Source organism: Zalophus californianus, chromosome 2 (assembly GCF_009762305.2).
Source record: "Zalophus californianus isolate mZalCal1 chromosome 2, mZalCal1.pri.v2, whole genome shotgun sequence".
Taxonomy (NCBI): domain Eukaryota; kingdom Metazoa; phylum Chordata; class Mammalia; order Carnivora; family Otariidae; genus Zalophus; species Zalophus californianus.
In genome coordinates, this window is record NC_045596.1 from 83,946,247 (window position 1) to 83,968,537 (window position 22,291).

Genomic DNA, 22,291 nt, shown 5'->3' on the forward strand with positions numbered 1-22,291 from the left:
TATTAAGTTATTTAATCCTTAGAGCAACCTTATGATAAAGGTACTGTTTCAGATAAGAAAACCGAGGTAGAAAGACATAGTCATGTGCCCAACATAGCTGGAAAATTATAGAGCTGGGATTTGGGCCCAGGTAGGCCGGCTTCAGACCTATGTTTTTCATACATTATACTACTATTAAGTGTTGATATGTAAAGCATTTTCTGAACTTACTTTTAAATATAAAATGCAAACCATATTAAACAAACTTGTAGAAATACAAACATATTCCTATTTAGTATATAATCTAGAAAAATATTTGCTTAAACAATTAGTTGTAAAATTATTGTTATCCACAAAATTGCTAACTATATTAATAAAGTATGTTTGGGGCCTTCTGTTCTTCATGTACGTAAATATAGAATATAAAAGAGAACGTGGATCCTGAAGTTGAGACAGCTTGGGTTTTGAACCAAGCTTTATCATGTACAAGTTGTGTACTCTTGAGCAAAAGATTTGAAACTTCTCTGGACCTACGTTTCCTTGGCTGTAAAATAGGAACAGCAGTTCCTACACCTACATATAGTTGTAGGAAGATTAAATGAGTTAACACAGGTCAAGTATTTGGAATAGTACCCTCCACGCAGTAAGTACTACATAAGAGTTGGCTATTATCAATATTTTTGTCACTGTTGTAATTCCTGAAAAGGAATCCAAAAGTCCGTAGAATAAGCACTTCCTTTGTTGAGGTGTCCCTTTTCTTCTCTATCTTTTTTCTTTCTTTCTTTCTTTCTTTCTTTCTTTCTTTCTTTCTTTCTTTCTTTCTTTCTTTCTTTCTTTCTTTCTTTCTTTCTTTTCTTTCTCTTTTTTTTTAAGATTTTATTTATTTGACAGAGAGAGACACAGCGAGAGCAGGATCACAAGCAGGGGGAGTGGGAGAGGAAGAAGCAGGCTTCCCGCAGAGCAGGGAGCCCGATGTGGGGCTTGATCTCAGGACCCTGGATCATGACCTGAGCCGAAGGCAGATGCTTAACCGACTGAGCCACCCAGGCGCCCCTATCTTTTCTTTCTTTATAGTCTTTTATACTCAGTATAGATGTGCTCACTCAGACCAGTGGCTTCACATGCCATCTCTAAGTCGACAAATCTCTAGCCTTGACCTGTGGTCTGAGCACTAAATGTGTGTATGCCACTGCCTACTGGACATCCCTCCTTGTGGGTCTATGTCAATGTCTCAAACTGACCCTGTGAAAAATTACACCCGATCCTCACCACTTGCTTCCCCCATAAGAAACTGCTCCTCCAGTCTTCTCCTTCCTGGGAAATGGCACAACCACCTTTCCAGTTTCAGTGGCTCAAACCTTGATTCATTCTTCCCAACCCCCACATCCAACCAGAGGCAAACCATTCTAGCACAGTTTCCAAAATCCATCCTGGATCTGATCACTTCCTCTCCCTTCTACCTCTCCCACCTTAGTCCAAGTCCCATCATCCTGAGCACCAACCCTTGGCAACTGCCTCCTGACTAATCTCCTTGCTTCTACTCTTACCCCATTACAATCTGTTCTTCAAACTGCAGGTAGAATAATCCTTTATGAATCCAAACAAAATCATGTGCCCCCCCGCCCCCCGTTTAGAACCCTACAGTGTCTTCATACCAGATTCAGAATAAAATCCAGTCAACTTACTGTATCCTACAAGGCCCCGGGCACCATTTCCTTCTATTCTCCCTCCTGCTTACTATGCTCCACACACACGCGCTTTCTTACTGTTCCTTACATACGCCAAGCTCATTGCCAAGCTCATGCTGACTGTTCCCTTGACGAAGAATGTTCTTTTCCCAGAGAAGATCTTGCCACGATCCTCTCCCTACCCTAAGTCAGGACTCTGCTCAAATGTGATGTCATCGGAAAGGCCTCCTCTGACCCTATCAAAACTCACACTCACCCACTGTCTCCTTCTACCCCTTACCTACTTTATGTTCTTCATAGTATTTATCACCCTGAAATTCTATTATTTATTTGCTTGTTTGTATAAATGTTTATTCTTTCTCTTCTGCATTACACTGTAAGTCCTAAAAGGGCAGGGAGTTTCCTTGTTGACTACTGAATCCCCAGTGCCCAGAACAGTGCTTGGCATGTCATTCAATAAACATTTATTGAATGAACAATGTACCAACAGATGAGAATTAAAATATCCATGTGGGTCAGGTTAACAATTTGAGGATACCAAGAAATTGCACATAGATGGCAAACAGACCCCCTGAACAAGTGGTTTATTTCATTTGCAAAAGAATTCTACATGTTTAAACATGTGAACTATATAGTAAGCATGCACTTGTTTTCTAATATTTTAAAATTTCTTTGCAGCAGGTTATCCCTTTGAAATCCAACATCTATGGCAATACTATTAGAGGCATTTAAAACAGTCACAGGCATTTTCTTTCGTTTATGAAAATTAAAGCAGTAATAACTCAGTACCTTAGTATTTAATCTAGAACCATGCTATTCGCTATCCCTTTACTGAAAATTATGGATAAATTGACAAGTTTTTAAAATAATATGATAAGCACGAGGTAATGGAAATTGATCACTTATGAGCCAAATAGTGAATGTACAATCCAACATGAACAGCATAAAGCATATATTTTTTAAAATCAGGAATTGAGGGGGGCGTCTGGATGGCTCAGTTGGTTAAGCGTCCAACTCTTGACTTTGGTTCAGGTCATGATCTCAGGATTATGAGATCAAGCCTCGGATCGGGCTCCATGCTGAGCATGGAGCCCGCTTAAGAGTCTCTCTCTCCCTCCCCCTTGGCCCCTCTCCCACCCCACACTCACTCTCTCTCTCTCCCTTTCTCTCTAAAAAAAAAAAAAACAAAAATAAGTAAATAAATAAATAAATAAAATAATAAAATAAAGTCAAGTATTGAGTTTTACAAAGTTTTTAAGCAGTACCAAGTGTAATTTTGACTCCACAAATAGAAGAGCACAGTTCATGAAGTTTAAATGAGTTTTAATTATTCTTGCTCTAAATACTTTCAGAATATAAGTACTTTTGTAGATTAACTAAAGCTATAAAGCAAAGAAAGAAGCATGTTAATTTAATTTCAGACGAGCCTATGGACTTTTCGAATAAACAGGAGAAAAAACTTCCAACATACCTTCTGAAATGCTTGGTTTTGTTTTGTGTTTGGGCCGATCCTCACAAGGATGAAAGTTCAGTTGCTGTAAGACTGCTGGACAGATGACAGAGAAGTTGGAGCTGCTTATCTGAGTGGCATTTGAAAAGCCATGAAGGGAAAAGATCTCTTCAGCTGATAGACACTGAAACAGGATAAACAAAGTAAACATGTATGTGTTAACATAGTAAAAGCATGCCAGCAAAGATACTTTAAAGAGACAGAGAATATTTCATCTAGACAAACAGCACTAACTCTATGCAAAAGCCCTAAAATTTTAAAACAGTCCATACCTCTTTAAACCTAGAAACAAGAAAAAAATAGCAAAAACAAACAAACAAACAAAACAAAAAAAATCCTTCTTGATCAATAGTCTACCCATGGCAGCCAAAAAGGTAAGAACTGGTTTGGGGGTTTCCAAGGACTTTACAAACATTAAAAGTAGACCAATAGCTTTCAAATCAAAAGCTTTAAGAGGATTCTATATTATCAATCTCTCCTCTCTGTCTTTAGATTGGATATTTTGTGTAGGCTATTGGAGTAACTCTCTGTGACATTTCTTATAGACAAACACCTGGCTCCCTTACAGTCTCTTAAGAAAGCCATCCATGCTTCTAGACAGCAATAAGAATTCCAACATATAATAGTTGTTTTAAAGTATGTCTTTAGCACATATGGTTATTTGCTAAAATATGTATTGTTCTCAATGATGGTGGGTAGCTTTTCTCCACTATATAAGGTTTTGAAAATAGTGCTAGGCTGTTTAGAAATTCATTAACTATTAATAAAATTTTTCAGGAAAAATTCTTTGTGAAAATCACTTTTTAAAGGTATCATTTTATTCTTGGGCATATTTTAACTATAAACTATCATCCACATACTTGCATTATTGAGAATATAAAAGAAATTAAATGTGTTACTATGGTTAATAATCATCGTAAGAATTACAGACTGTGAAAAATAGCCATTCACTCAAACAGAAAAGTCTATTTTTAATAAGTACAATTCAGAAAAGTTCTTTGCATGCTTCAGCCAATATTTAAACCCCACTAAGATTTTACTTGGCTTTGTGCCATAGACTGGACTGTGTTCTCCCAAAATTCATATACTGAAGCCCTACCTCCTATTATAATGATATTTAAAGTTGGGGCCTTTGGAAAATAATTAGGGTTAGATGAGGTAATGAGGGTGGTGTCCTAGTCCAACTAGATTAGTGGTCTTCTAAGAAAAGACACCGAAGAGCTTGCCTGCCCTTTCTCTCTCCACCATGTGAGTAGACAGCTAGAAAGCATCCATTTGCAATCCAAAGACAGAGCCCTTACCAGACATCGACCCTTCTGACCTCTCGATTTGAACTTCCAGTCTCCAGAACTGCGACAAAACTAATTTCCTTTGTTTAAGCTACCCAGTTGACAGTATTCTGTTATGGCAGCGCAAGCTGACAAACACTCTATGAATGGTGTTTGAGAACTCCAAAGTTGATGTTAACTGTTTGACCATGAAGCTCTGTGATTCCCTTTACAACAGAAACAATGAAACTAAAAATTTTAAATGTAGGTAAAAAAAAAGATCACTACTGATTATTAAGAAGAAAAAACATCAAATACACCAAGATGTGTGCACATGTCAAAACTAAAATTGCAAATGCCTTAAAGAAAGTTCACATTTAGACTTCTTTCTTTGTTTCTTTTTAATGCCTAAATATGTGCTTAAAGCTATTACTTGTTCAGGCCATGACAATGGGTTTGGATTCATGACAATGATAGATGTGTACTATCCCTAGAGGAGGAGACTCACCACTCTCAATGCTCCGTTCAGTCTTCCCTTTGGCTGACTACGGGGATAATAAGCTAAAGGAGGGAGAAAATAGCTCGACTGGGCAAAGGAAAGTGGCAATAATTTATTCGTTACCATGAAGTCACCCAGGAGCATAATAGCTAGACTCAAAAATTAGAGTCCATGTGGTCAAACTGCCCACACAGCACAGCATGGTTCCAGGAATAAATGGCTATAGTAGCATAAACATAAAATGGCACTCTTTCCCTACAAGAAGGTCTTAACCTACTTGGACTTCAAGTTTCTCCAACTCTAACCCAGGATAAAAAGGGGAAGCTGCCCATAGATAATTTCCAAAGTCTTCTCAGAATTAACATACTAAGACTTCCTAAAACTTGATGGCTGTTAAGCAGTTCTTTTCAGACTGAGATGGTGACTCATTAGTGGGTCAGGAAATCCACTTACAATGTCACAGTCAGCATTTTGTAAGGAGCTAAAAAATATAAGAGAAAGTATAGAGCGTACCACACATCACAAGAGTAAGTATTATTTAGTGAAACTTTTGCTCCAGTTACACAGCATGCACAGAGATACTGGATCACAATGTAAAATGTATTTTTTTTTTTTACCGTAAATGGCAGTGAAGAGTTTGAAAGTCACTGCCCTCAAAAATACGTTAATTGTGCATCATACATCATTAAAGACACTCTCCTCCATACAGTTGGGGGGAAAAATCGTGTAGCCAAAGGAACATATAATCAATACTGTAAGACAGCTTGGAGTCTTGATGATCTGTGAAGCACCTGTGTAGAAATTTTGGCTGGACAGGTGGTCATGGATAATAATGCTTTGACAGTGGCAACTGCTCAGTCTCCAAAAAGAACAAGGAGGTGGAGAGACAACAAAACTCTAGGCTTTGCCTAACTGAGAAACAGACTCTTAACTCTAGAGAACAAACTGATGGTTACCAGAGAAGAGGTGGGTGGGGGGATGGGGAAAATAGGGGATGCGGATTAAGGGGTGCACTTGTCATTCTACACCTGAAACTAATATAACGCTGTATGTTAACTAACTGGAATTTAAATAAAAACTTAAAAAAAAATACTCTGGGCCTTGCTTTATGAGAATAAGGACAGAATAGTCACAGCGTCCTAGCAGTGTGGCAAAACTCAATTAATGGCAGGCCTGATTTATTTAAAATAGCCATTTAGGCTCTTTCCACAGTTTGGTTATTATGGACATTGCTGCTATAAACATCGGGGTGCACGTACCCCTTCGGATCCCAAGATGTCCATGGACAGATGAATGGATAAAGAAGATGTGATATATATATATATACATATATATGTATATATATATATATATATATATATATATATATACACACAATGGAATATTATGCAGCCATCAAAAGGAATGAGATCTTGCCATTTGCAATGACGTGGATGGAACTGGAGGGTGTTATGCTGAGTGAAATAAGTCAATCAGAGAAAGACATGTATCATATGACCTCACTGATACAAGGAATTCTTATTCTCAGGAAACAAACTGAGGGTTGCTGGAGTGGTGGGGGGTGGGAAGGAGGGGGTGGCTGGGTGATAGACATTGGGGAGGGTGTGTGCTATGGTGAGCGCTGTGAATTGTGCAAGACTGCTGAATCACAGATCTGTACCTCTGAAACAAATAATACATTATATGTTAAAAAAAAAAGAAGAAGAAGAAGAAGATAGCAGGAGGGGAAGAATGAAGGGGGGGAAATCGGAGGGGGAGATGAACCATGAGAGACTATGGACTCTGAAAAACAAACTGAGGGTTCTAGAGGGGAGGGGGTGGGGGATGGGTTAGCCTGGTGATGGGTATTAAAGAGGGCACGTTCTGCGTGGAGCCCTGGGTGTTATACGCAAACAATGAATCATGCAACACTACATCGAAAACTAATGAGGTAATGTACGGTGATTAACCTAGCATAACAATAAAAAATAAATAAAAATAAATAAATAAATAAATAAAACACAAAAAAATAAAATAAAATAGCCATCGACCAGCAAGTAGGATGCCAATAGCTTTATGCAGCCGCCTATTTGGCTTCATAATCTCAATACCCATAATGCTTTGATTTAACCAAGTTGAACCTGCAACAAAGGAAGCAGTTGTCTAAGAAAGGGTGGTGTTTCCCAGGGCAGAGGCAAACAGGATGAGAGCCCAGTGCCTGAACAGTGAGGGGACAACAAAACCGGTGGAACGGTTGAGGAAGGTCAAACATCCTCTCAAACATAGCCCTTCGCTTCCAAAACAAACAAGGAATAAATTATGAAACCAGAAGGAGGCACAAGGTCTCCTTATGAAAGGATCCAGGATGATGAGCCTGAGTGGTATGTGTCTTAATAAAACTTCCTGAGCTTTTCTACCATCTGCTTTACATTTACGTACTGAGCTTTTTTCTTTCCATCTATTTGTTTTTACAACACCACTATGCTCGAGGGTACCACCCTGCTGCTTGCTGCAGCCCTTTAAGCTTTGTGTTACAGGAGGCAAACTCCAGCCAGCAGATACCCTAGTATTCAGTGGGTTGACGTCTTTCTTAAAGACATTTTCTCAGTGTCTGAGTTAAACTCCTTGAGTCTCTTGCCACATTAAGGGGATCTCAAATGGGTCTTCGGTAGATGAAGTGCCAAAGTAAGGAAATAGGAGAGGTAAGGGGGTTGAGATTCCTATCATACACGAGAGCTCAAATTATATTCAAAACCATTTAACCGAAGAGTTCCATGCATTTCTTCTTCCACTTCCCCTACTCCTTTTTCGTCACCAATTCTGACTAATCAAAAATTTTGCTTTTTTTTTTTTTTTTTTTTTTTTTTGCTGTGTTTGCCTCCTTCCCAGACATATCTTTCTGGAGATGCTGATGCAGGGAGGGGACAGGGCAGGGTTGAGTGATAAGGACAACTTCCTCCTCCAACATTTTGTAGAGTTAAAACCTGCTTATGATGAATGCCAACGAGTCAGGCAAGATTTGAAATTACACAGCGTGGAAAATGATACAGGCGCTGTCCTTGACTAAACTTTGATCGGGCTCCTCTAAGCCCATGAGGCCTCAGTCTTGCGTCCGTCCTTATAGGGCCTGCACTGTCCGGCTTTAGCAAGAATCCTGTTAAGTTACTTTAGAGAGAATCCTCCATCCTGGATCTTGGATCACCCTGGTCTGCCTTCAGCAAGAATCCAATTAAGTTTGCTTAATCAAAATCCCCCCACCCACCCATGATGTTTCCCCGTAGTAATTTTCCATTCATTGACCTGATCCTCAGCTATAAATCCCCACTTGTCCATTGATGTCTTTGGAACTGAGCCCAGTTCTTGAATAAAATCTGTCTTTACCGCTTCAACTACTGTTGTACTATGCTACTAGTATCATAACCGTGTAATTGTACTACGCAGTGCATAAATGCTTTCCTTCATCCCACAAATACTTCTGGAATCATAAAATCTGGGTATAATATTGATGGAAGAAGGGGAAGGTGGGGAAGCTGAAGGATGACAACCAAGAAAAAAAATCACACAAAGGTAAGTCCTAAGACCCTCCGTCAAGAAATCTAATAATTGTGGCAGAAATAAATCTCACACCCATATCTATAAAACCAGAGAAAAAGTGATAAATTTGTGAAACATAATGATAAAGAACTAAGGAAGTTCCTATAAGGGAGAAATGATACGCAGAGGAAATTGTCAAAAACAACTTTGAGGTTAGACCTCCGAGAAAGTAGACAGAGGATATTGCCACCAGTGTGACTGGGGGACCTCGGAAAACAAACACATTTGGGAGGATGGTTGCCAATTTGGCTGTAGACATTTTAAGTGATAATGCCTGTGGGACACCAGATAGAAATGATGAGGGAGTTTCTTCTGAGAAAGGTAGAGGCCAGAAATAAGGACAGGGCTGTCTTCTGTGAGGAGATAAGAGCTGAGTGGGAAGGGAGGAGATCATCAGGAGACAGAGCACAGAAAGAAGAGAAAGCTTTGGGAACATATATATCGTTTGTGCAAAAGCAGCCAAAGAGAGCCAGAGAACAAGAAAGAGTAATACAAGCCCCAAACAGAAGAAAACATCTAGGTCAGTAAAATGTAGTGGATGCCTGTTGTTTTTGCCTGTCCGAGATCCCCATCGTCCAGCAACAGACCACCTTCCTGCCACGGGAGCCTCTTTCCATGTAATGTAGTTGGAGCTGACCAGGGAACATCCCACACCTGCCCACTGTCCGATAGAGCAACTGGAAAAAATCTTTTTTGACTAGAATTGCTATGAGTCTGGGATTTCCTCAGGCCATTTTTCTAGCACGAGAAAGGTGAACTAATGCACAGAGACAGACAGGTTTCCAATACCATCCCTCATCCCCTGGATACAGCTGTGCCTAAAGCTTGACTCTTCAGTGAACTGAGACAATGAATTGCCTTTGTGACTTAAGCTAATTAAGATTAAGTTTTTTCACTTACAACTGAAAGAGTCTTAATTGATATATAATCATTCAAAAGACATTTTCAAAGCTAGGAAATGAATGCTACATCCAGAATCTATGGGAAAACAAAAAGATAAGCTTTTCCACTCTTTAAACCTTCTCCATTCCTTTTTCTCAACACATAGGCTATTTTCTCTAGTAAGATGGCACAGATTAAATAATACAGAACGCTACGACCACCTGATCCCACATCCACTGTGCCAAGGCCTTCACCACCACACCAGAAGTGAAATATCATCCCATTCAAAAGTCACCCCAAAGATGGTTTCAGATTTTGTTTTTCCATGAATTGTGCTTCTGTGGAAGCTGAGCAATTCACAAACCCAGTAAGAACTAACCCTGCGAGGTGTGTCTGTGTTCTCTCTTATGAGGGTAAATGTAGGAAGAGAGAACGCCTCGTAATGCACTTAGATTCAGGGACAATCAAAATTAGAATGAAACACCCAGTCCAGGCTGTTGTTTAGGATGTCAGATAACTGAGGCACACAAACCTTAAATTTCATTACCAAGCCCCAGGGGAGCCAGGAGTAAAACTGGAACTAGAATCCAAATCTGAAAAAGTCCTGTCTAACCCCTTTTCCTTTAGTGACTCCTCTACCCTGCCTTGCCCTGCACACCTGTTGTTTGACAGCAAGAACTACAGCTACCTTCTGGAACTTTCCATGTATGGAGCTGAGATGAAAGCCAAACAACTCACCCTTCCCCAGACCCCAAGTGAATGACTCATCTCCTGTTCTTTGAAGAGATGCGACAGGTAAGAGTTTGAATAAGAATCCACCCAAAATCTTCATCTGCGCCACTCTCATCAAGGCCAGTCCCACTGCTCCCTCACTGTCATTCACATATTCAGTCATTCACCAAACACAGGCTGATCCACATCTTCTCTGGGCCAGGTGTTCTGATAGGTGTTGAGAATAAGACATGGTTCCATCTTCAACAAGTTCACCATTCAGTAGACAGAACATATATATACAAATACTACAGCTACAGTACAATGTAGGAAGGGGAATAGTAAAGATATGTCCAAACTATTGTGAGGGAAGAGGTCTGCGAAGGCTTCCTGAAGAACGAGATACATGTGCTGAGTCCGAAGTGTTCGTTCTGTGCTTTAGCCGGCTGGAGAGATAAGACAGGAGCCACAAAAACTTACATTAGGCAGAAATCAGTAATGTAAGTAAGTATGTGATTAGTTGACAAATGAGTTTTATAAACCATAGTTATTATAGGAGTACTGAGAAGCACGGAAAAGCTATCTTTGTCTAATCCCCACATCAATGACTAAAGTAGATTTAAGGAGAAATCTGGGATGAAGAAATCATGTCTTAGAAAAGTAAGTTGTCCAGGATGAAACATCTTATAACTGTTAATGACAGAATTCAGACCAACGACTTTGAGCGTTTTCTGACTTCTAAGCCCATCCTCTTGCAGCTATGCCCCTGTTTTGCTGGTTGAACACGGATAAGAACACAGATAATAAAAGAGAGAACCATTTAGACCCTGGCGAGGAGTATATTTGTTGTCCCTAAAGCGACTTGAGTCATAGAGTTAAATTACTCTTAGATCATATTTAGCATTATACCCAAAGAGAGATCTCAAAAACAATCAAACATGAGCCAGGTCTTCTCACCGTGGTGAGAATTAAGAAGGAAATGCACAATGGTTGTGATTCTTTGCCTTTCAAATAGCCCTCCTACCCATCACCCAAACAGGAATGCTGGGCAGGCACAAGGACCACACTAGAGCAGCACACAGCCCAGAATCTGGCATGACCCTCTCTGCCTCTTATGCCCGGCTGCTGACACTACCCTGAAGTCCTCCTGTAACAGGTTCATCAAACCTAGAATACCTAGATGTGTGCCATCTTGAATGCTTTGCTTCCCTGTTACTATCTTAAAGTCAGTGTTTTTGCATCTCAAGCAGAGAAGGCAACTGGTTAATTCACCCACCCGAGCTACCATCACATAACCATACTGGACCATGAGACCAGTACGAGGGGCCATAGATTGTTAGGAACGTATTAAGAAGAGGAAGAAGTGAAGATCCAAAATAATTATGTGATGGGAGAGAAACCTCTGGAATCCTTGAGATTATATTTACCTCAGTATTCACAAACACTAATACTAATAATATAATATTGTGTGCCTGGCACACAGTAGGGTTCAGTAAATACTTGTTGAAGGAGTGAATGAGTAAATGCATGAATGACCTCCTCACTCGTCTTCACGGTATTTTTAAAAGCCAATTGTGAAAACATTTTAAGTTCACAGTAGTAACCTAAAGAAAATTACGAAAAAGTAAACAAGTGAAGTATACATAAGAATGTTTCAAATATGGCAACCAGCCAAAGTTCCCAAAAGAACAACTTAAATACTTGAATGTTAGAAGGGTAGTTGGAGTTTAACAATCGGGGGTGGGGGGGCACTTCTGGCCCTGGAACAAGGGAGGAGTCCCATGCCTTTATCCTTTCCAGGGTGATTGTACAAGCTCACAAGCAAGCAGCTGCATAGAAGCAAACTGGAAGTAGGAGGGTCTAAAGTAAGAGTGACTGAAAACACACTTCCAGATTTGTTACTGAGGATTGCAATAATGGAATGACCAAAGCTTAGTCACCAGGAACGTGAGTACTTACCACTCCCGAACCTCCTTGATCTTGCTCAATGCACATGTGCACTGAGTCACACTGACCAATGTTCTCTTGAACTTTTCCCCCCTAATTTCCTCTCCAACGTTTTCTCAATACTATTTTACCAAACTAAGACAGACTTTTGAGCTTAAACATTCTAGACACGTGATCTCTAAGTTTAAGAAATGGCTAATCAAGTGATTCCCGACTCGGTTTTCCCAATTCGTTTTTCCATTTTTCCCCACAAGTTTTCTTACACTTCTTACTGAAGGCACTAGAGTGCTGACGCATTCCCACCCGAAATGCACACACAGACACACACACGCACACGCACATACACATACGTGCACACGTTCACATTCACTCTCCAAACTACTCCTTAAAAGAAGACAGAAAGGGCCTTTCCTAGATATGCTATTTAAAGAAGATACCTTGTTTTATGAAACATTGTTCAGGAAAATAAGATTATTATGAAATAATATGCACAGAGTGACATCATTGCTATGAATAAGGTTAAATAAAATCTGGAGATGTATGCTTCAAAATATTAACAGTGTTTATCTCGGGGTGATGAAATTATGTGTGGCTTTTATTTTTTCCTTTCTGTTTTCCAATATTTGCCAAAGTTTTAGACAATATATATGTATTCCTATCTCAATTAGAAAAATGAAGTTAAATCATGGGGAGTTTCTTAAATCTCTTTTTCTAGGTTCTTCCAAACACAATTAAGACAAGTTGGAATTTTTTTTAATTTTACTAAAGAAAAAGGAATTTTAAAGCCATGATACACTTTTTAAAAGAGGTTCACAAAGTTTTCTGATCTTACCATAGCTATTGACACATTTCTCAGCTCCATCCCATCCACATTCAGTTGCTTAAGGCCCTCTCACCTCTAAAAGCTTGGCATTGTATCAGAGCATAGACACTGAGTCTGGGTTCTTGACTTTCTGACCCGGACCTGCCTCCAGATGGCAGAAGCTACCCTATTTTCCATCACCTGTGAGGATGACCTTCTTGTATTTGCTGCCAGGCTCAAAAGGTCTTTGGGCCTTGCTGCTCACCAAAGGCCTCCCACTCAGTCTCTCCAGGATTAAGTTGTAGAAGGTATGACTGTTCTCCAGGCAAGGCTGGAGCAAATGCCAGTAGGAGTGAGCTCATCCTTCAAAGTCATCTTACCTCTGCATATAAGGAATGACTTTATCCATACAGCCCCAATTTTATGACAAGCCTTTAGCACAGTGGTTCTCAAAGTGTGATCCAGGGACCCCTAGGGGTTACCAAAACCCTTCCAGAGAATATATTAGGTCAAACTTATTTTTATAATAATACTAAGACTGCATTTTCCTTTTTCACTTTCATTCTTTTATGAATGAACAATGGATGTTCCAGAGGCTATGTGACATATGTCACAACAGATTGAATGCAGAAACATATATGAGAATACAGCTGTCTTCTACTAGACCAGATAGTAAAGAGATTTGCAAAAATGTAAAACAATGTCATTCTTCTCACTAATTTTTTGTCATGGAGAATACTGTTAGGGTTTTCATCAAAAATGTTAACACAGTATGGGCTTATTAATGCTATTTTTAATCTATGAAATAAGTATTTGAAATTTTTGTCAACATTAGATGTCAATGCTACCTAGACCAATCTACACATTCAATGCAATCCCCATCAAAATACCATCCACTTTTTTCAAAGAAATGGAACAAATAATCCTAAAATTTGTATGGAACCAGAAGAGACCCCAAATAGCCAGAGGAATGTTGAAAAAGAAAAGCAAAGCTGGTGGCATCACAATTCCGGACTTCCAGCTCTATTACAAAGCTGTCATCATCAAGACAGTATGGTACTGGCACAAAAACAGACACATAGATCAATGGAACAGAATAGAGAGCCCAGAAATGGACCCTCAACTCTATGGTCAACTAATCTTTGACAAAGCAGGAAAGAACGTCCAATGGAAAAAAGTCTCTTCAACAAATGGTGTTGGGAAAATTGGACAGCCACATGCAGAAGAATGAAACTGGACCATTTCCTTACACCACACACAAAAATAGACTCCAAATGGTTGAAAGACCTAAACGTGAGACAGGAGTCCATCAAAATCCTAAAGGAGAACACAGGCAGCAACCTCTTTGACCTCCGCCACAGCAACTTCTTCCTAGAACCATCGCCAAAGGCAAGGGAAGCAAGGGCAAAAATGAACTATTGGGATTTCATCAAGATAAAAAGCTTTTGCACAGCAAAAGAAACAGTCCACAAAACCAAAAGACAACCAACAGAATGGGAGAAAATATTTGCAAATGACGTATCAGATAAAGGGCTAGTATCCAAAACCTATAAAGAACTTGTCAAACTCAACACCCAAAGAACAAATAATCCAATCAAGAAATGGGCAGAAGACATGAACAGACATTTTTCCAAAGAAGACATCCAAATGGCCAACAGACACATGAAAAAGTGCTCAACATCGCTCGGCATCAGGGAAATCCAAATCAAAACCTCAATGAGATACCACCTCACACCAGTCAGAATGGCTAAAATTAACAAGTCAGGAAACGACAGATGTTGGCGGGGATGTGGAGAAAGGGGAACCCTCCTACACTGTTGGTGGGAATGCAAGCTGGTGCAGCCCCTCTGGAAAACAGTATGGAGGTTCCTCAAACAGTTGAAAATAGAGCTACCCTACGATCCAGCAATTGCACCACTGGGTATTTACCCCAAAGATACAAATGTAGGGATCCAAAGGGGTACATGCACCCCAATGTTTATAGCAGCAATGTCCACAATAGCCAAACTGTGGAAAGAGCCAAGATGTCTATCGACATATGAATGGATAAAGAAGATGTGGTATATATACACAATGGAATATTATGCAGCCATCAAAAGGAATGAGATCTTGCCATTTGCAACGACATGGATGGAACTGGAGGGTGTTATGCTGAGTGAAATAAGTCAATCAGAGAAAGACATGTATCATATGACCTCACTGATATGAGGACTTCTTAATCTCAGGAAACAAACTGAGGATTGCTGGAGTGGTGGGGGGGTGGGAGGGATGGGGTGGCTGGGTGATAGACATTGGGGAGGGTATGTGCTATGGTGAGTGCTGTGAATTGTGCAAGACTGTTGACTCACAGATCTGTACCTCTGAACCAAATAATGCAATATATGTTAAGAAAAAAAAAGAAGAAGATAGCAGGAGGGGAAGAATGAAGGGGAGTAAATCGGAGGGGGAGACGAACCATGAGAGACAATGGACTCTGAAAAACAAACTGAGGGTTCTAGAGGGGAGGGGGGTGGGGGGATGGGTTAGCCTGGTGATGGGTATTAAGGAGGGCATGTTCTGCGTGGAGCACTGGGTGTTATGCACAAACAATGAATCATGGAACACTAATCAAAAACTAATGATGTAATGTATGGTGACTAACAAAACAATAAAAAAATTTTAAAAAAAGAAGATGTGGTATACGTACACAATAGAATATTATGCAGCCATCAAAAGGAATGAGATCTTGCCATTTGCAACGACGTGGATGGAACTGGAGGGTGTTATGCTGAGTGAAATAAGTCAATCAGAGAAAGACATGTATCATATGACCTCACTGATATAAGGAATTCGTAATCTCAGGAAACAAACTGAGGGTTGCTGGAGTGGTGGGGGGTGGAAGGAATGGGGTGGCTGGGTGATAGACATTGGGGAGGGTATGTGCTATGGTGAGCGCTGTGAATTGTGCAAGACTGTTGAAACACAGATCTGTACCTCTGAAACAAATAATACATTATATGTTAAGAAAAAAAAAGAAGAAGAAGATAGCAGGAGGGGAAGAATGAAGGGGAGTAAATCGGAGGGGGAGACGAACCATGAGAGATGATGGACTCTGAGAAACAAACTGAGGGTTCTAGAGGGGAGGGGGTGGGGGAATGGGTTAGCCTGGTGATGGGTATTAAAGAGGGCACGTTCTGCGTGGAGCACTGGGTGTTATGCACAAACAATGAATCATGGAACACTACATCAAAAACTAATGATGTAATGTATGGTGATTAACATAACAATAAAAAATTTTTAAAAAATTGTCAACATTAATTTCTATAATAGTAAATATCAATAGATATAAACCACATACACTAAAGGTCTTTGGTGTTCTCAATAATTGTTAAGAGTACAAAGGGGTACAAACTTTGGTCTGGCACATAAGAATGACACATAGATCCCTATATACCACTTAACTGACAAGTTGGGAGCTTCTATTTGATCTTACCTAATATACCTCTCACCCTGTTTATCCTACATCCCCATAAGATGGTTTCTGCTGAAAACTGCCATTGTCACTCTTCTACTCAAACTGGCTCCCCACACAAAAACAAAAAACTTCTGTTCCGCCAAGAATCTAAAGTCCAAACACTGAAAAACTTCAGTTATCTGTCTCCAATCTTCTTTACCCTCTTTACCATCATCCAAAAGCATATTTGAACTCTCTATTCTAATAAAAGTTTTAATAAGCCTTGTATTTTACCTTCACTGTGACTTTGCGCGCCCCATGCCCCCCACCTAGAATGCTGATGTATCTCCTCTCAAAGTACCCAACTCCGATCTGTGCTAACATTTGGGCCCCGCCTCCTCTGCTTAATACTGCTATGCTCACTAGACTACTACACCCACAGTATTTTTGGCATTCACTGTGTGCTTCCTTGTATTATCATCCATTCGTGAAAATGGGTATCTCTTTAAGAAGATCACATGAAGATCTAGAAAGGGTGCGTGTGTTATTTTTATATCTTCTTCAACCCCTACCAAGGCTTTGGACATGTAAGATGCTCAATGTATAACAATCATTAATTTGCCAGATTAAGGAAAGTAAGGGTGGATGAAAAAAATTAGAAACTAGCACACAGGGTGCCTGGGTGGCTCAGTCGGTTGAACTTCTGCCTTCAGCTCAGGTCATGATCCCAGGGTTCTGGGATCAAGTCCCATGTCAGGCTCCCTACTCATTGGAGGACCTGTTTCTCCCTCTGCCCCTCTCCCTACTAGTTCTCTCAATATCTCTCTCTCTCTCTCTCAAATAAATAAAATCTTAAAAAAAAAAAGAAAGAAAGAAACTAGCACACAGTATCTGAATATAATTCTGAGAAATACAACTGAATAACCTAAGAGTCATTTACCATTTACCTCTGAAGAGCCAAATTTTCCAAACACTTGTTTCTCTGCTCGTGCCAGGAAACTTTCCCAGAACCAGCTCCATGTGGCCCTAATACTACAGATAAGCTATACTGACAGCAACATTTCCAACTTGCCTTAGAAATTATAACTATAAGCTATGGAGAAAATCCAAGTCTAAATGAGAAAAAAAACTGACAAAATTCACAAATTAGAAGGAATAAAAACTATTATTTCCTTCTACTTCAATGATATACAGGTTGTATTTTAACATACTATTTTCTTTATAGTATTTTAAAAATTTGTCTGCAACAAATAAAGGAATAGCTGGTTTACCTTGAATTAAGTGAGACATCTAGGCTGACTTAGAAAGTTACGTTAGTATAAAATTTAGTGTTGAAAGGTGGAAGTTTTCATTCATTCAACAAATATTTCCTGAATACTTACTAAATGCCAGATACTATGCTAGTTACAGAAATAGAGAAAGTGATTGAAATGCACCCAGCCCCTAAGCTCCCAAATCTTAGAGATTATTACAGGTTTGGATAGAAATATAAGTAACTACAGGATGGGCTGATAAGGGCTAGGGTAGGATCCCTTAATGTGAAGAAAGGATAATTAACCCACCCTAAAGTTATGGGACTGTCAGAGGTTACCAGGAGAAAACAATATCTACGCTGAGATGTAAAGGAAAAAGGAGAAACAAGGTTGGAGAAATATGGGGGTAGGAATACTACTGCAGGGCCTTAAATATCAGGCAAGGTGTTTATTTTATTCTAACAGTAATGAGAAGCCATTTGAGGATGCAATGATCAGATCTGCATATGAAAGATTAAGTCTGGTGGCAACTCAGAGCACAGAGTGGGGCACAGGGCAGGGCACAGAGAGGGGCACAAAGGAGGCACAGAGCGGGGCACAGAGAGGGGCACAGAGGGGGCACAGAGGGGGGCACAGAGAAGGGCATGGGGCAAGACTGGGGGTGGCAGCAGCCACACAGCAGACATTTATTGAGCACTTAGTGCATACCAGGCACATGACGGAAAGGCAAGATACAATAACTCATTTAATCTCCACAACAATCCCATCAAGCAGGTAAAATTACCCCCATTAGACAAGAGAGAACCCTGGCGTTTAGAGAGATTGAGTCAGAAATACGTTGACATTCCAGTGACAGGACAGACTGAGGTTGTGCAGAGAGTGTGTAAAATCACAGGGAGGAGGACTTGAGACAGAACCCTGAGGAACATCAGTAGGTAAAGAATGAGCAGGACACTGAAATTGAAAAGAAGCAGAGAGGTAAGAAAATCAAGGCACACACAGTTGCTGGCAAGGAAAGGGTGTGTTTCCAGTAGGATGTGCTCCACACCACCAATACTAATAGAGAGAGGTAAGGCCTCAGAAGCGTCCATTGTGTTTAGCAGTAAAAAGGTTCTGGGTAAGGTCCTGTGGCATAATTTCATGAAAGCATGGTCAGAGCCAGACCAAGCCAGAACCACAATGTGCTGTGGAGGGATGGAAAGGTGCGGAAATGGAATGGAAATTCATATTATTTCCACTGTCCAGTTATATACAGAAAGTGGGGCACAAAGACCATAGCATGTTCGGGGGATTCACAGCACAGGGGCCCCACTAACACAGCCTCTGCCCCAAACCATGAGAAGAAATGGGCATTCGAACTGGGAATGTCTGTTCTCCCAGACCAATTTGGACACTTGGTGACTTCTTGCCAAATGACTTATTTGTGTCTCACTTTCTGGGGAAACTGATATGTCTTCATTCTCTCATGGTACTGTTTTTAGTATCAAATGCCAGTAATCAGGAAATAACATTGTAAGGTTGAAAAATGGCTGTGAAGGAACTGACATCAGGTTTTAGAGCTAACTCTGACTCCTGCAGAGACAACTTCAGCAGGGGAAAAAAATAATACCTTTTTTCTCGTTTTACTGAAACAAGAGTAATAACAGCAGAGAATACCTTCCTACTTCAAATGATTATACAGGTCCAAGTAGCTACAAGAAGCTCCCATCCGTTCTATGGTGACATCCAGGCACATGGATGACAGTAGGGGACACTTGGATTTTGTTAAATCAACCAGCCCCTCCTTGGGATGATATTCTTCAGCCTGAGGAACAAAAGTGGAAAGAGCACAGGTTCTGAAGTCCAGTCACCCAGGAATGGAATGCTCACTCTGCCACTTTGGAGCTATGACTCTGAGTGAAGTATTTAACCTAGCTAAGACTGGCCTTCCGGTGAGATTAGGAGGGATCATGGGATGGTGTATAAGGAAGCACTGAGCACAGTGCCTGGAACACGATAAGTACTCCGTAAATATTGGCCCCATTCCCCTTAAGACAGAACCCACTTCCTTTCCTAAGGTGAAGGTCCAACTCAGAATATTTCCTTAACTGAAAAAAAAGGAGGAGGGCGCCTGGGTGGCTCAGTCGGTTAAGCGCCCGATTCTCACCAGCTCAGGTCATGATCTCAGGGTCGTGAGGTAGAGACCAACTTAAGATTCTCTCTCTCCCTCTCCCTCTGCCCCTCCCCCTCCTCGTCCCTCTCTCTAAAAAAAAAATAATAATTAAAAAAATAATATTTCCTTAACTGGCATTCATCCCAAGATTAGGAATAGAGCCAATGTCCAACTTTTCTTATCAAGGTGTGTAGGTGAAGTAAGCAAAGAATATCCCTAAATTCTGAGATCCCTGATCCTAAAGAGAACCGTAGAGCATCAAGACTTGATATACAAACTCAATCAGCTAGTATCATCAATAGCATGCATTCCTTAATAAAAGAGACTGTGTTTCCTTGCACACATGCTCAATATGTATAGAAAGCAGGATCGATCTGTGACCCAACTCAGAACTGGCCTACTGATTTTACTATTCCCTTTCATCTGAAGTCTGGGCTACCTTTCAGCTCTCACTTATTCCAGTGAGACCAAAGCAGCCCTTGTTCTCTTACCTGCTTTCAACTAATAAGGCCAGCTAGAGGTGAAGGGCCCTGGATTCTGTCAGCTTACAAAACCCATACAGAGATCCTGAAGTAAATCTAAACTTCAAACCACAATTGCATGAATTCCTAGAAACAGAACATCGACTCCCAACCATTCACATTTCAGGAGTGATGTAAATTTTGGACAAGGGTAATAAAATATAGCCAACTCCTAAATGTAGCCTCAGAAGTAATCTGGAGGAGAGGCAATGTCCATAATTTCAATGCATGCTGAAATACTCCATATTATCTCATTAGCCTATACACCTAAGGTTTACATTTTTAGGAATTTATCGGGAGTGTTTGATTAAAGGGAAGCCGAGGCAAAAGGTAAAAGACTCTAAGAGGTGAGAGTTGTCATGGAAACTAACACTGAAACCAAAGTCAATGGACTGACGTATTTCCCACTGAACTTTTCATTTCATTAATCCTTGCTGTGCTTTTTTAGCAGTGATTTCCTCTGTAAGTTGACTGACCCTGGGGTACTCAGGCCTCCAGTGAAAGAGAATTTTGTTAAGAACAGTATAGCTATACCAAGTAACACAGTATTATAATAACTGTGCATTGAGCATATATTTGAGCCAGGCAATATGTGTTTTACATATATTCTCTTACTTGTTATTTATTATTTGAAGTAATATAGGCAATGAAGAAAAATCTTATCTGAGTTACTACATGTAATGCAGTAAATATATAAGTGCCTGAAATATAGGGGTTGCTCAGGAAATGTTATTATTGTTCTTATTTTTTAGTTCAAACAACCATCCTATGAGTAAGGTTCATTTTTTTCAGTTCACAGATGTAAAAACTAAGGATTAAGGAAGTTAAGTGGCTTGCCTGTGATTCCCCAGCTAATAAGTGACAGAATTAGAATTTCAGCCCAGGTCTGTTTGATTCCAGAGGCCAAATTGTTAACCATTATGTTGTATTCTCTACTATAGTTAGAGATCTAAGGAGCTCACCAAATAAATCGATGACAACTCTGGATTATTTTTGAGCTAGGTTCATGGAACTAAAGCCTTAAAGGCCTTATCAATGCACACCTGTTTTTGTTCTCTAGCCATTCAGTTGGTTATAAAACAGTCAAGGTATTAAATATTTGGACTTGGAAAGCATAATACTACTTTTCAGGTTAACACCTTTGATCTAGATTCACAGATTTTTGTTTTTGTTCTCCTTAAACTCCAGGCCAAGTAAAACAACAGAGGATCTTTGGAAGGAGACAGAAACCACCTGAAACAAGGCTCCATTCTGGAGATTTGCTATGCTCCCAAATCCCATCATCACAAAGGTAACTCAATGATAGTTTCATTTCTTTATAAAATAAATCTCAAGACCTGGTGAACCCATTTGGCTCCTGAAATAGACAACTGGGAATAGTTTGAGAATAAATTAATTAGTTTCAATTACAAGCAGGAACCTACTATTATCTGGAGTTGGGGATGGGAAAACTCTCTGAAAACTACAGTTTCTTAGGTGGTCTAGAGTTCAGTAACATTCTTTTCTTTTTTTTTTAATAAATTGCATGGTAAATGATCCTAATATTAACTGTTTACACCTAGCAATATGGACAATCCCTTGAGGAAATGCCACTCTGAATATAAGTAACTTGCAGACTCTTATTACCAACCACATTAAGCTGCCTTCATAAAGCGGTTGCTTTTCTTTTCCCTGAGGAATATTAATCCCTCTCAACTTCAGGCCTCATTTTCCATATTCCTATTTATAGTCCTATTTTTCTCCCCCAACCCCTATTACCACCAAAAGAAATGGATAACTTAGAGGATTCAAATGTACATTAAATTTAAAGGAAAAAGAAAAAACCTTAAACTACAGTCATAGTTGAAAAGCAATGGGTTTTTATGATGGGTAATGAAGTCCCCACCTCTCAGCATCTCCCAGGATGGGTCTCATCGGGAAACAGGAATATGGCATGACTCCTGGAAAGCATAAAACCTGCAAGTCTCCCACCCAGCTACTCTACTCTAAACATCCCTTGTGAGGAATAAAGACCTATCCCCGTTAAGGAAGAACGTTTTTACCTCTGCCCTCTCCTGTTCATGTGTGTCAGAG

General features: G+C 40.0%; 1 protein-coding gene across 3 annotated transcripts in view; it reads right to left on the reverse strand.

Moving 5' to 3' along the window:
• The window catches only part of SLC39A8 (solute carrier family 39 member 8), a 69,433-nt gene that overhangs the window by 39,839 nt on the left and 7,303 nt on the right, over positions 1–22,291 (reverse strand). For all 3 annotated transcript variants that reach the window (XM_027598986.2, XM_027598987.2, XM_027598988.2), the window contains exon 3: positions 3,139–3,301. In XM_027598986.2, coding sequence (XP_027454787.1) covers positions 3,139–3,301 — 163 coding nt within the window. The remainder of the gene's footprint in view (positions 1–3,138; positions 3,302–22,291) is intronic.